The sequence below is a fragment of the Oenanthe melanoleuca genome, chromosome Z (genome assembly GCF_029582105.1).
Source record: "Oenanthe melanoleuca isolate GR-GAL-2019-014 chromosome Z, OMel1.0, whole genome shotgun sequence".
NCBI classification, from domain to species: Eukaryota; Metazoa; Chordata; class Aves; order Passeriformes; family Muscicapidae; genus Oenanthe; species Oenanthe melanoleuca.
In genome coordinates this window covers 65,157,222-65,170,207 of record NC_079362.1, presented here as the reverse complement: position 1 = coordinate 65,170,207, position 12,986 = coordinate 65,157,222, and the positions used below count along the sequence as shown (strand labels likewise).

Here is a 12,986-nt window from a genome sequence, read left to right as displayed (position 1 = left end):
GTAGTAGAATTTAGACTGGTATCGTGACACTCAGGTGCTTAAATCCTGTTTCAAAGGAAAGCTTTGATTATCAGGACAGACTTTGAAATCAAACTCTGCATTCTGTGAGTGCATAGCCAGCTGAACTCCAGGGCAAACTTATCACCATGACCTGTTGCTAAATACGTAGGGCTGCTGTGTTTTATGACTGCCTGAGTTTTTATAGCATGGAGCTTTGTCCCTGAGGATGAGTTGCAGCAATGAAATATGAAGGTCAGTAATGTAAATATTGTTGTGGTCAGGAGTGAGGCTGATAACAAAGGACACAATGTACAGTTTGTTATGGAAAGAATATTTTTGTTATTGCCAGACTGGAGTCAAAGAGAATCCCCATGCTTTACTGTTTGACACAAGTGCTCTGTTGGGAAGCACTCCATTTTTCTGAAGGCAAAAATCCAGTTCCACTTAAATTTACTGTTATCCAGATGCTAAATAATTGTCAGACAAGTGCTAATTTTGGTGGGCCGTTTAGGATTCATTGTAATCCAGATAACTATTTCAGCTTCATCTGGATGCTAATCTGGGCAGTGCACTGAGAATTCAGGAATAAATTAGTATGGTTCCAATTTCGTACACATGTTCACATGGGAAACCTAAATTGTAACGTGACTGTTCAGGTGTGTTGCAGCTTTTTAGATTGAGAAATCATTACAATTGCCTTAATTAAAAGGACTTGAGATATTTCAGAACATTGCTTCTGCTCTGAGAATGACAATATGCAAGACATCAGGTAAGTGGCAGTGGACAGATTGCAGACAAATTTGATCTTTGACAGAATGGAAACATGGAACATAAGTGGTGTGTCTTACTGTGCATGGGCTTTTGAATGACCCTGCGAGTCTTGATTCAGAGGTTTAGAATTGGAGCGTTTTTTTGCACAAAAATATTTAGGTAGAAGGCAGTAGTTTGTGGAATGACTTTTACAGAGCAACTGTGTCTTGGCCACTATTGGGATTATTGTGCACGTGAGTGTGTAACATACTCACATGAATGATGCTGTTAGGAATAGCTATAGCTAAGGCAGAAGTAATCTCAGATAATCTCACACATTTAATGTAGATATCCTGTTGTACTGTGCATGCATTTATTTGTGTATATTAAATGGGCAATTAATATACACAAGTGCAGGTGCTTGTTTTGTTCAGCTGGAAAGGTGTTCGTGAGCAAGCAGATACACCTTAAATTCTAAAGTTCATATGGCCCTTAGAACAGGCTTTTACTTCTTCATGGTGAATTCTTTTGATGCATAGAACTGGAAGATGCAGATCATGATTCTTTTCTCTCAAACAAAGTTCTACAGCCATTATACCACTTCAGGAATTTTCAAAATAAACAATAAATAAAATCACTTATATGAAGGCTGGTTTCTATAAGCCTTGATAATGCTAAACTGCCATCCCAGGTTTTGTTCGTATGTACTTACAAATAGGATGCTTAATTGTTATCACACAATTTTAAATAAATGTTTTCAGTGACACCTAGTTTAAAGCTTTCCAAGCGTATCTTTTAAATAACAGGTTAAAAGTAACAAATATCTGTTCACATATATTATTAGTTCATGCTTATGTGGTATTATCCATCAATATGATGAACAAGTACATATTCCCTATAAAACTCCTTACTCTAATAATGTATCTAAATATATTTAATTCTGGAATTGAAAGTCTTTGTAGCCGTTTGTGACTATTGGAAGCCATGGTGTTATTCATAGCTCAGTGGAAAGCAGACTGCCTGGAATTCTCAACAGTGCATCTGAAGTTCTTTCTCAACAAATTAAACTTGTCTCTACAATTGATCTCTACTTAAAAATCATAAAGTAATATGCATCTGTTTTCCTTCCTCCAGGGGTTGATGAGTCAGCTTAGACATTTTGGGAAGTTGAGTTCCTAACTGAGCTGCTGTAACCTCTGGCAGATATCATGAGCAGACAACAGACCGCCTGCGGCTCCATCCAGAATGATCTGAAAAAGAATTTATTACAAAAATCTTGCTTATTTGAGCATATTCATGTTTTGAAACAATCAAGCATTTCATAATACCAAAGCAGTAGGTTAAAGTTTGGATATGATCAGTTCCTGGTTCAGGTAAATAGGTAACTAGATAACACAGAATTATTCACAAATATTTGAGCATGTGAATCATGAATGAAGCCTATGACCCTCCACGTCAGTAAAGACAAGCACAAAAAACACTAAGGAATCTGATATCTAGGTAGGGCAATGTACCCAGGATGCAAATTGTCTCACTCTATGGAGGATACACTGTCTTAAGACTTTATTGCAGATACTCAGAAAACTGTGAGACATCCAGCATCCCTTCAAACAGCTCATTGGTTATGAGAAAGTGGTTTTGGTGCATAATCTCTGCGACTTTGACTCATCTGCAGAAAGTAGGTAGTAGAACTGACTAATAATATCAGACACATAATACCACTATCACAGTATTTGCTTAAAAATTGCTGCTACCATCTGGCCACCCCTAAATACTTACTAAGAGTTTTGGATCTCTTACAGGTGAAATGAAAGCTTGTGTTTGTCAGAATATTAAATCTGATTTTCCCCTTTCTCATTCCTGATATGGGAGCATTTAAAACAGAGTGGTTTTTTTCTCTGCTTTAGATATTACCGGTGCCTGCTGAAAATAATACAGAAACTCCAATGAAGAAGTCAATTCGTAACTTTTCCTTTTTCCCCAGTTTTAATCACTATAATCACTATCAGGGGTGTGCATGTGTGTGTGTGTGTGTGTGTGTGTGTGTGTGTGTGTGTGTGTTAGCTTTGGAATCTCTAACAATTGTTAAGAATTTAAATTAAATTGACAAGAAATGCCAAACAAAGATAGCAGGTTTTTTTCAGTAGTTACTGTGGAGTTTCTGAAGAGTAGTTCCTTTAAGAACTTTAGAAGTACTTTCCTTCAAAATAGAAAGAAAGCTCTTTTAAATCTTGATGAACTCCAGCATAAGAGAGAGTCCTAAGGAAGCTGAGGTGGTAAGTACATGTATAGTGGACCAGAAAATGTGCCTAAAATAAAACATCTTTCATTTCTGGAAATGCATTTGATTTTGCATTTCTGTGTTTTATGATACTGTCTGGCTCTCAGACTAACGCACTACTGGTTTTTGGAGACTACTGGCTCTCAATACCAGTAGTCTCCCAAATCTGTGCAATTCTTTGTGGATCCATATGGGATACACTTTTACTTCTTTGCACACTGTGATTTTTCTCAAAAGGTCTATGGCTGCATATGGAGAGACTTTTTGGGGCTTATCTTAGTCCTAGATTCTTGAATTTTTAAATTCAATAAGATAAATTCCAGAGAGGACAACTCAGTCAAAAGGGACGATCCCTCAATCAGGAATGAAGTTAGGAGAAGATTTCAGATTGATGAGGTGGAGTATAAGGAGTCATGCATAAAACTTTTCTTTGCCTAGTGACACTGCTGTACTTGTACCTCCCAAGTACTTGTTTGACTTCTGTCAGCCAAGAAGTTTACTGTTTAGTCTAAATTCACTTCCTCAGCTCACTTTATAGTCAGAGGGAAAAGATAAATACTTTCCACATAGTTACTGATCCCGTCCACTCTTAAAATCTATTTAAAGATGAATTGTTCTTTTTATCTCCACTCAGATTTACAGCACAATTTGTTGGTAAAAATACTCAGGCTGTAACTGGTGAAATATGATCTGATAAAAATATCAGGCACAGCAAATTCATCTTAGTGGACTTTATGAAATTAATAACTCTACTTGAAAGTATAGCAATTCAACTAGGAATTTAAAAATATTGGAATACATGTTTATACTGAACTCATAAAATCATAGAAAGATCTCTGCTACCTTTTACATTATCTGTATATAGCATTAACATACTGTAGAATAAGAATTTTCTTTAAAGAATGCTTGCAAGTCTTGCAAATATGCAGGATCACTTCAATGTCCACAATTCACTTATTATGTATATATTTTTTGCTTTTTTCTTCAGTCTCAAGCACTAAAGACAATTATTATAAATATACTGTGAAGGTAATTATCTAATTTCTCATGTCTTTTACAGTGTCTTGAAACACATATCATCATCTAAGTAATGATGTGAGTTCAGTTTGGCAAGAAGGAAATTGCTATATTAAGAAAAGAAAACCACTTGGGGGGTGAGAAAAATAGAATGGAATTAAATAAAATGCAGGCATATTTTGTAAATTCTCCTATTTCTTGTAAAGAAACAGTCTCTGAAGGCTTATATTTCTTAACATTTATATACTCTTAAGGAGATGTAATCTCTGAAACTGAGTTACATCTATAAAAAGATGATTTATTCACATTTACTCTACAATGAAAATGAAAGAAAGAAAATTAAGATTAAAACAAGTGTTCTTAAAAAAGTTTCTGTTCTCTTTTATCTAAATGAACATTTCTATGCTAATACTTAAAACTGACCTCTTCCTGTTTGAAACCCTTAAGGCCTATTATTTTTTTATTTTTGTAAAAGGGATTTCCAGGGACAGTCGTGGGTGAGATTGAGTGTCTGAAGGTGAAGAGTGACTTGGATACCAGTAACTGAAGTGTGTGCAGATTAAAACATTGTGGCTCTGAGAAGAGATTAAGATAAGCAGGAAATGCTAGAAGCCATTAAAAAATCACTTGAAAGGAATTGTTAAAACTGTTATTACGAACTGGAAAAAACAAGGCTTAAACTGAAAGGACAAGGCAAAAAAACACCTCACACATTTCAAAATCTGTTTACTGGCTGTCATCTGAATATTTGTATCAAAAGTCATAAATTTTTAACTTATATATCTGTGTTCCTACACTAATGTCCAAGTTATCAGAAACTGTGCAGTTTTGGGTCACCTCCATATTAGAAGGATATCAAGGCATTGCATTCTTTCAGGAGGAGGATAACCAAGATGGTGAAGGGCCTTACGGGAAAGATGCATGAGGAGCAGCTGAGGTCACTTGGCATTTTGTCCCTGGAGAAGAGGAGACTAAGGGGGACATCTCATTGAGGTCTTCCTCATGAGGGGAAGAGGAGGGGCAGAAACTGATCTCTTCTCTGTGGTGACTGTGACAGCACTTGAGGAAATGGCCTGGAGTTGTGTCAGGGGTGGTTTAGGTTGGATATCAGGAAAAGGTTTTTCACCCAGAGGGTGGTTGGGCACTGAACAGGCTTCCCAGGGCAGTGGTCACAGCACCAAGTCTGACAGAGCTCAAGAAGCATTTGGACAATGCTCTCAGGTCCATGGTGTGACTCTTGGGTGTGCTGGGGTGTGCTCCTGTGGGCCAGGAGCTGGACTTTATGATCCTTATGGATCACTCTTCAAATTCAAGATATTCTATGATTCTATGATAAAGGGGAAAAAATGGTTTCCTTAGGGAAACAGTACTTATAGATCTTACTGTTCATTACTTGATTCTTGATGAATAGTTGTTGAAAGGAACATTTATAATACAAGGACAGTATGTTACCTAGCTGAAGAGGGAAACTAATCCCTTGAGCAACAACTCAGAATTGCCTGATGTAGTCCAGCTGCTGAAAAATCCCACCTAATTGGCAGCTCCTGTATCCACTGTAGCAGTTTGACACAAGAAGTGAATTTGCTCCTGATATATAACTTGTCTCTTGCTAAGAAAGAAGAGCTTTTAAGTCTAAGAGCTCTTTCTGCCTTGGTTTCTGCAAATGTGACCACAGCCCTGTTGTGAGTTGCATCAACAGAAGTGTTAAGGCATTAATATCTTGTATCTTTAGTGGCATTTTTCTCTATTAGGAACTTACATTTTTGTTACGGTGAAGAAAGCAGGCAAAACTGCTAAAGGTTGTCCTGCAGATTTCCTCGTTGAAGTAGTTGTTACAACCGATCAAGAATCATGTTTTGAATTAAGTTAACCATGACATAATAAATATCTTAGTAAACACATTGTGCTCCAGGCTTTTAGTAACAAGCTAGTGACTGATGTGAACAGACTCATTTTTCACTTACTCAAGGTGAAATCAGTATCTCAACATCTCTAGTCATTTCTGCTGAAATATACTGAAAAAACATTTAGGTAATGCTTGATAATACAAAATTTCTTAAACATCAAGCTTTTGTCATGACTATAAATATGTGTAGATACTTGAGCTGGCACAACCTTACATTCTAACAGTAGTAAGTCAAAATACTAAAAAGAATTACCCTATTTCTAGGAAATTTCTAGGTAAAAAAAATAAAAAATAAAAAATCCCATTTTCATTACTTTAAGCAAATACCCTGAAAGGATTACACATTTCCAGCAAAACTTCTGCTTACCAGATCCAGTGCTGCTCACTTGTGTTAGTTCTTCATCATCATCATCATCATCACTGTCACAGTTTAATGGCTGAAAAGCTTTTTCTGACTCTGTGTCTCCTTGGTGAGCATCTGGCTCTTGCTCAGCAAAGCTGCGCAAAGCCACAAGGCGATGATGTATTGCTGCATAGAGGTGTTCAGTGTCTTTTGAGCTTGCCTGCAGAACATAAAATGTATATGGTCCAAAACAACTGAGAAAAACCTGTATTTAAAACTTCATCTAAAAAATAATTAGAGTTGTATTTTGTCCTTTCTAATAAAAAAAATCAGCTTAAGATTCACACTTAATAATTAACATCCAGTTAAACAGTTTATGTGGTCTGAACTTCATATGCAGATGTTGATTATTTTCTCTATAGTTACAAGAAAGATAAACTTAAAAATTACTTCCTCTGAAGAACAGCTTAGTTTGTATGGAGTACTTGGTATTTTGGATGATTCCTGGGTTTGATTCCAGGAGTAAGAAAGCACTGACAATATATACAGCAGCCAGGTGGATGCTGTAGGGATGGTTACCACCCTCTTCAGCAACTGTGGAAGCAGCTTCCTGCAACCCTTATCACACCCATACAGCTCTCATATATCGTGATTTCCTCATACATGTCTCGTGCCAAAACAAATTTACAGAATGTAAATTACACACTCTATGAAAACAGTGCAGCACACCTGGAAGTCAGGACATTTATAATTCTCACGTGCAGTCCATCAGTCCAGCACAGTCATAGTTAAGTCAATCCCTGTTAGGAAGTGACAGACTTACAGTACTTGCATATACAATGATTGGTGCTTTGCTTATGTATTATATGTGACACTTCCTGGAAATGATGATTTATTTTTCTTTCCCAGCAAGCTGAATCCTTCCTAGAAAGATCCACTGGGGAAACTGTAAACATCCTTAAAACCGTGTGTATGCTCTCACTTTCCAACTTGGGACATATGTGCTATTTATTTGCAGATAAGTTCAGCACATTTCCATCTCCAATTTAGCCCTTGCTGCAGAAAATAAGGGTTCCTAGGACTATTGTTTTACACAAGGCAATATTGAAACTCAGTTTTTCTCAACTGAGAAATTGAGGTCCTACACTGGATGGATTTGTTGCAAGTGCTGTTTTGAGAACCACGGCAGAAATTTACCAGAGTAACTTACAATTTTAAACTGTAAATTGTAACTACCTGTCAAGAAATTGTCAAATTGTTTGATTTAAAAAAAGCCATTTCTACGTATTTCTGGAATGATATTCATTCCATTGGTGATATATGAACCAGAGCCTGAAAATGTCTGTCTTAAGGACAGATCATATCATCACACCTGGCTTTTTTAAAATATCATTCTAACACATTCCATAATAAGAGCCATGTAACATCTAAGCTGAGCATAGTCTGATAGAGCATGAGGGTCATTTGCTAAAACTAACCTTCAGCAACCCTTCTGAGTTCTAGATGAAGTGGTGGTTTGGGTGAATCTGTTGTCTCCTACTCACCTGAATTAGAAATACTTGAACAGAATGATCCTCTTGATCTGTGGCAGTGAAGCACAGGCTCTTTCTGTTTGCTCTTTTTATAACCATTTGTTCCCAGAGTTGGGTGTTGAGAATCAGTCTCAAACTACCTTGATTTCGCATAACTAAAATAAGAAAGTTAATAGGATAAGATATGCTGCAGCTGTTTTCTTCAGCACTTGTATACAACTAATATTTTCAACAATTATTCTTTTTTATTTGGTCTAAAAACCCTGATATAGTAAGATTTTAAATTTTTTTAATATCCCAATGTATTAGTTTCTTTCAGTATGTCCGGCACACAAAGGAAATAATCTGAAAACTGAAATTGCTGAAACTGTGCAATACAGTAAAAAAAAAAAAGTGACAGCACAATAAGAACAACACTCCAAAAGAGTCTTGAAACAGTGCTACTGAAAAAGCAGAACAAAGAGCAAACTGTTAGACTGATGACTGAGCTGAAACACAGTGCATCAGAGAAGTACACAGAACCTAATAATATGTGTGAGCCCAGTTCCTCAGTCTGTAATACAGAGAACTTTTATCAGGTAAAAAGATTCTCAGCAACTTGATTGTTAAATGTAACGATCTTCTCAGATTTAAATGTTCTGAACAATAATACAAGTTACTTGGCTTTCTGTATGGGGTATTTAATTATTTAATTCATACTTAGCCTTGACTGCAACATTCCATGCTTATTGCTAGAAGTGTCATTAAGCCTCAGGGATCCCCTGCCTCTTTCAGTCCACGTTAAAGAAAGCTTATTAAATACAAAGAGCTTGCAGTTAATCTGAAAGAGAAAATCATTATGAAAACTTCCAGCCAATGCTATTTTTATTTGCTGAAAAACTTAATGGTTGTAAAACTTTTGATATGGCTTTTAATACATCCATCTGCATGTCTACAAGTGTAGATATATATATATATCACCTTATTACTTAAAATTAAGTGGCTTCTAGATCTGTGCTAAACACTTTTCTCATAATAGAAAACATACAGTTTGAATCCCATTTTACTTTTTCAGTTATTTTGTATTTATGTGATATCCACTAGCATAGCTAAATTTTTTGCAAAAGTTGTACAACCTTATTTCCTCACTCATTACATTATGCAGCCCAGTGTACAAGTTCTGCTACTAGAAGAGTAGTGCTCCCAAGACAGTAAAACTTTTGTGTTCTGTCAAGATAGAAGAATTAATCAAAGATAAAATAATGTTAAGATTTTTAAAATTGTAATTGCTATTTTCTGAGAAAATAATATTTTGAAGACAAAGAATAGCAAGATATGCCCTGCCAGGTTGGAAAGATAATTGCTATTTTAGCTGAACTATAAAACAAATTACTTTAACAACACATTGCTTTTTTTTTTTTTTTTTTTCCCCAAAAAAAGTTTTTTCATAAACCCCATCTTTACTCAAATCACTTCCAATTCTAAGGTTTTGGTTACAGGTAGTATACTGTGTACATGCTTATAAAATAAAACAGAAATAGTCTCTTACTAGAAGGGACACAAGATGAACAAACACAATATGGAAAAGAAAGTACCAACTTACAGAAAAATGGTTTAGCTGAGGTATAGCTTAAAAAAATGAAAATTTAAAATATAACTTGAAGTAATTTTCAGATTGCTGCATCTGCAATCAATCTAGATGTTCTTTTCAGCAACAAAACTACTCACCATTAAGGTTTATGAAATACACACCTGCAATACATTGTGTTCTGCTTCTTCTCCAGTTATAACTTCAACTTTATCTAACAGGATTTTCTCCACTGGCTTGGAAATATAAGCAGCTGCTGATTCAATTAGTGTTGCATTCCTCAACAAAGCTCTTTCTGAAGGGAAAAAAATAAAAGAAGTTCTTTCTGTACAGGGAACATTTTGGGAATATTTTTAGGATAACAAAACTAGTACACAGGATGTGACCTCATAATACCTGTCATATCTGACATTGTTTAGTATTATTATTACAGTTTTGGCCAAAGGAACAAACATAAGAGGAAAAAGCAGGAATAAAAAATACCTCACTAAAAAGGCTCATACAGAGCTGTTTATAGTTGCAGAGGTTTGTCCCAAGGGACAAACAGAAACAAGGCCTAAATATTTAGGAGATGATTTTCCAAATTAACTTCATCTGATATATTGTTATGCCAAGTATACATATCCCATTATTCAGAATAATAACACATACACAATGAATATTTAACAGGAACACAGAAAGACAAGATTTGAAAGGAATGACATTGTTACAAAGCTCTGTATCTTTGCATAATCTATACACATGTTCTGAAGGCTTTACTTTTATAATTTTTACTTGTAAGAATGCTTACACAAATCAGAGGATCTAATACATCTGTCAGTAAAGGGGAATGCAAAATTTGTCAAGAAGGTTTACAACAGGTCCTGTTGGGGACTGTCTCACAGCCTAAGTTTACATGGCTTAGTAGAAAATTTCATACCAGGGTCACAAACAAGCCCTGAAATCTGTCTGTATAGAACTTTCAGTCCCAAAATTATGATTCAAAATAACAAAGTAAATTATATGAGAATTTGAAAAACGCAGCAGACACCCTAAAATTGTAATTCAACAATGTGGCTCATAAAGGTTGCTGCAGTTTTTTTCAAATAGTAAATTATAATCTGTACTAAATCATAATATTCTGTAATATTTTCTTGAGTAATTCAGATCACACTTTCTGAAGTTAGTCTAGTTCATATGTCATAAACCAAAGCTGCTTTCTGAATATAGATTTTGGCACATACTCTTAAGTGTACTCATGACTGGATTGTTTGAGAATAGATGAAAATTATTGACCACCACTCATTAGATATCCTCTAAGATACAGTGAAACATAACAATAAAGCTAATTGTGCTTGTTAGCTGAGTATGCTTACTTGTTTGTGGCCTGATACGAGAAGATTCAGTGGACATGGATGTTATTTCTCCTTTGTGTAAATCAGCTTCATTACACAACTTGGGATGCCTCTCAGGACTCTAAAAAAACACAGGGGAAATAAGAATTCCTATTTTAAAAAATGGGTACATTATATCCAACATAACATTGAATCATTTAATGCATGCTAGGCTGAGGATTAGCAGTTTTAGTAGCTTCACAGTAAAAACTAGCCCAGATGATACAATTTCAGTCTCTAGAAGAAGTAATATAATCACAGAATCAGTACATCATTGTTCCTCCAAGAAGAATGACCTTTTTGTATGGATCCTGGACTAGTATTTAAATCCACTGAAGAACTTAGATGTTAACAAACCTTAACATCTGGTTTATTTTGAGTTCAACCCCATAGTTCCCAGAAGAACAGTTTAAAAGTCAGACACCACAAAACCTCATAAGACTTAAAAATTTCTATCACCTTCATTTTGGCAGATAAATATTCTTAGGCTTCTGACAATGCTCAGTGGCTCAACTCATGCCTTATAAATAAATCTTGGTCAGAAGTCATAGCCCAAATCTATGGTTGCCAAGCTTTTTACCTGGCAGATAAGCATATAGTTTTCATCCTACTTCAACTGAAAACTGAATTGCAATTCAATTTTCAATGGTGCAGTCCTCAGCTTGGGAACCACTTTCTCCTAGAGTCCTTCAGGACTTAAGCTGCCTCACAAGCATGCACAATATGCTTTAACATGCATAGACACTCTCTAGGGTGAGTGTCCAATTTTTCCCTCATACTTATTTTTCCTTCATACATATTCCCTCAGACAATCACAGAATGTTTTGGGTTGAAGGAGACCTTAAAGATCATCTGGTTCCAACCTCTCTGCCATGGGAACGGACACCTTTCATTAGACCAGGTTGCTCGGAGCCCCATCCAGCTTGGCCTTGGACCTCCAGGGATGGGGCATCCACAGCATTCCTACCAATGTTTTCCTGTGGTCTCACCACCCTCAAAGAGAAGAATTTCTTCCTAATATCAAACCTAACCTACTTTACTTCAGTTTGAAGCCATTTCCCCTTGTCTTGGCACTCCATGCTCCTGTAAAGTCTCTCTTCAGCCTTCTTGCAGGCTCCTTTCAGGTATCTGATCTCTTTACAATTATGGGAGATGTTACTAGAGCAGCAGGAGCCACATTCTTTTATCTTATACTGTGGGTGCTCCACCTCACATGGAATAAATAAAAAACCTTTCTTCAAGTCAGAAAAAGAGCAAACCAGAAGTGCTTATTGGTACGCATTAGTAATTAAAGAACCCATGTACGGTGGTGAAGATAAGAATTCCTACTCCTCCAGCAGCACATTCTTAGATATTTTTTCCTCAATAAACATTGGAACCATATTTACTCACATCTTTAAGAGAAGAAGGACCTAATATGAATCAATATCTGAAAAAGTAATTATACTCTTAAGTACACTGACCTTGATAAAAAGTCTGCCAGCATATGCAGATCTGACCAAAACTCTTTCAACCATGTTTTCCCCAAACACAAAATCAGAATTGCTGCTGTTTTGTACACTTCTTTCTTTGAGCAACTGACTTCTGTGGGAACAAAATAACATAAGAATGTGATTTAGAACTATTTAAAGCACTTTAAAGATTCACCACACCTAACTTTAAAGAAAAACAATAAAGTAATCATGTAAGTAATCAGGCGAGTTCTTTAAGAGAATCTGAGAATATTCTCTACGAAACATTTCACAAAAGGAACAGAGTTTAATACTGTATTTCCTTAAGATTACTGAGGATATTCTTTCAGACCAGAGAACAAGCAGCAAAATGACATGCTACCTCTCCTCAGGGAAGCATCTTACTCCAGAAATTATAAAGAGTTACTTTTGTTTTCCTCTTTCCTTCTGCTCCTCCAAAGGACTACCAACAATTAGCAGCTATCCTTTCAAGTTGGTGCAGCTCCAGTACTCTGCAGAATAATGTACACCCCAGTGCCTTACAGGCACTCCTAGGTCATCCTCCTTACATCTTGGAAGGGCAGGAAGGCAATGTATTTACATACACACACAAATACTGAGAAAATGTACAGCTATGATAGCAGATGGCTTAGGATGATGTATAGGTAAAACGGGAGAGAAAAGTGTTCCCATTTTTCAATTACCTGCTCCAAAGATATACTTAAAATGAGAAAATAACTCAATACTTGCAATCCTTTGATACTGG

The 12,986-nt window shown here is 35.9% G+C and overlaps 1 protein-coding gene across 1 annotated transcript in view; it reads right to left on the bottom strand.

The window, feature by feature from the left end:
• Positions 1-1,234: 1,234 nt before the first annotated feature.
• RANBP3L (RAN binding protein 3 like) overlaps positions 1,235-12,986 on the bottom strand; it is a 28,680-nt gene continuing 16,928 nt past the window's right edge. The window contains exons 9-15 of the mRNA XM_056514666.1: positions 12,233-12,353; positions 10,752-10,851; positions 9,561-9,691; positions 8,529-8,649; positions 7,842-7,984; positions 6,322-6,517; positions 1,235-2,000 (exon numbers count right to left, since the gene is read on the bottom strand). Coding sequence (XP_056370641.1) covers positions 1,957-2,000; positions 6,322-6,517; positions 7,842-7,984; positions 8,529-8,649; positions 9,561-9,691; positions 10,752-10,851; positions 12,233-12,353 — 856 coding nt within the window. The 3' untranslated portion in view covers positions 1,235-1,956. The remainder of the gene's footprint in view (positions 2,001-6,321; positions 6,518-7,841; positions 7,985-8,528; positions 8,650-9,560; positions 9,692-10,751; positions 10,852-12,232; positions 12,354-12,986) is intronic.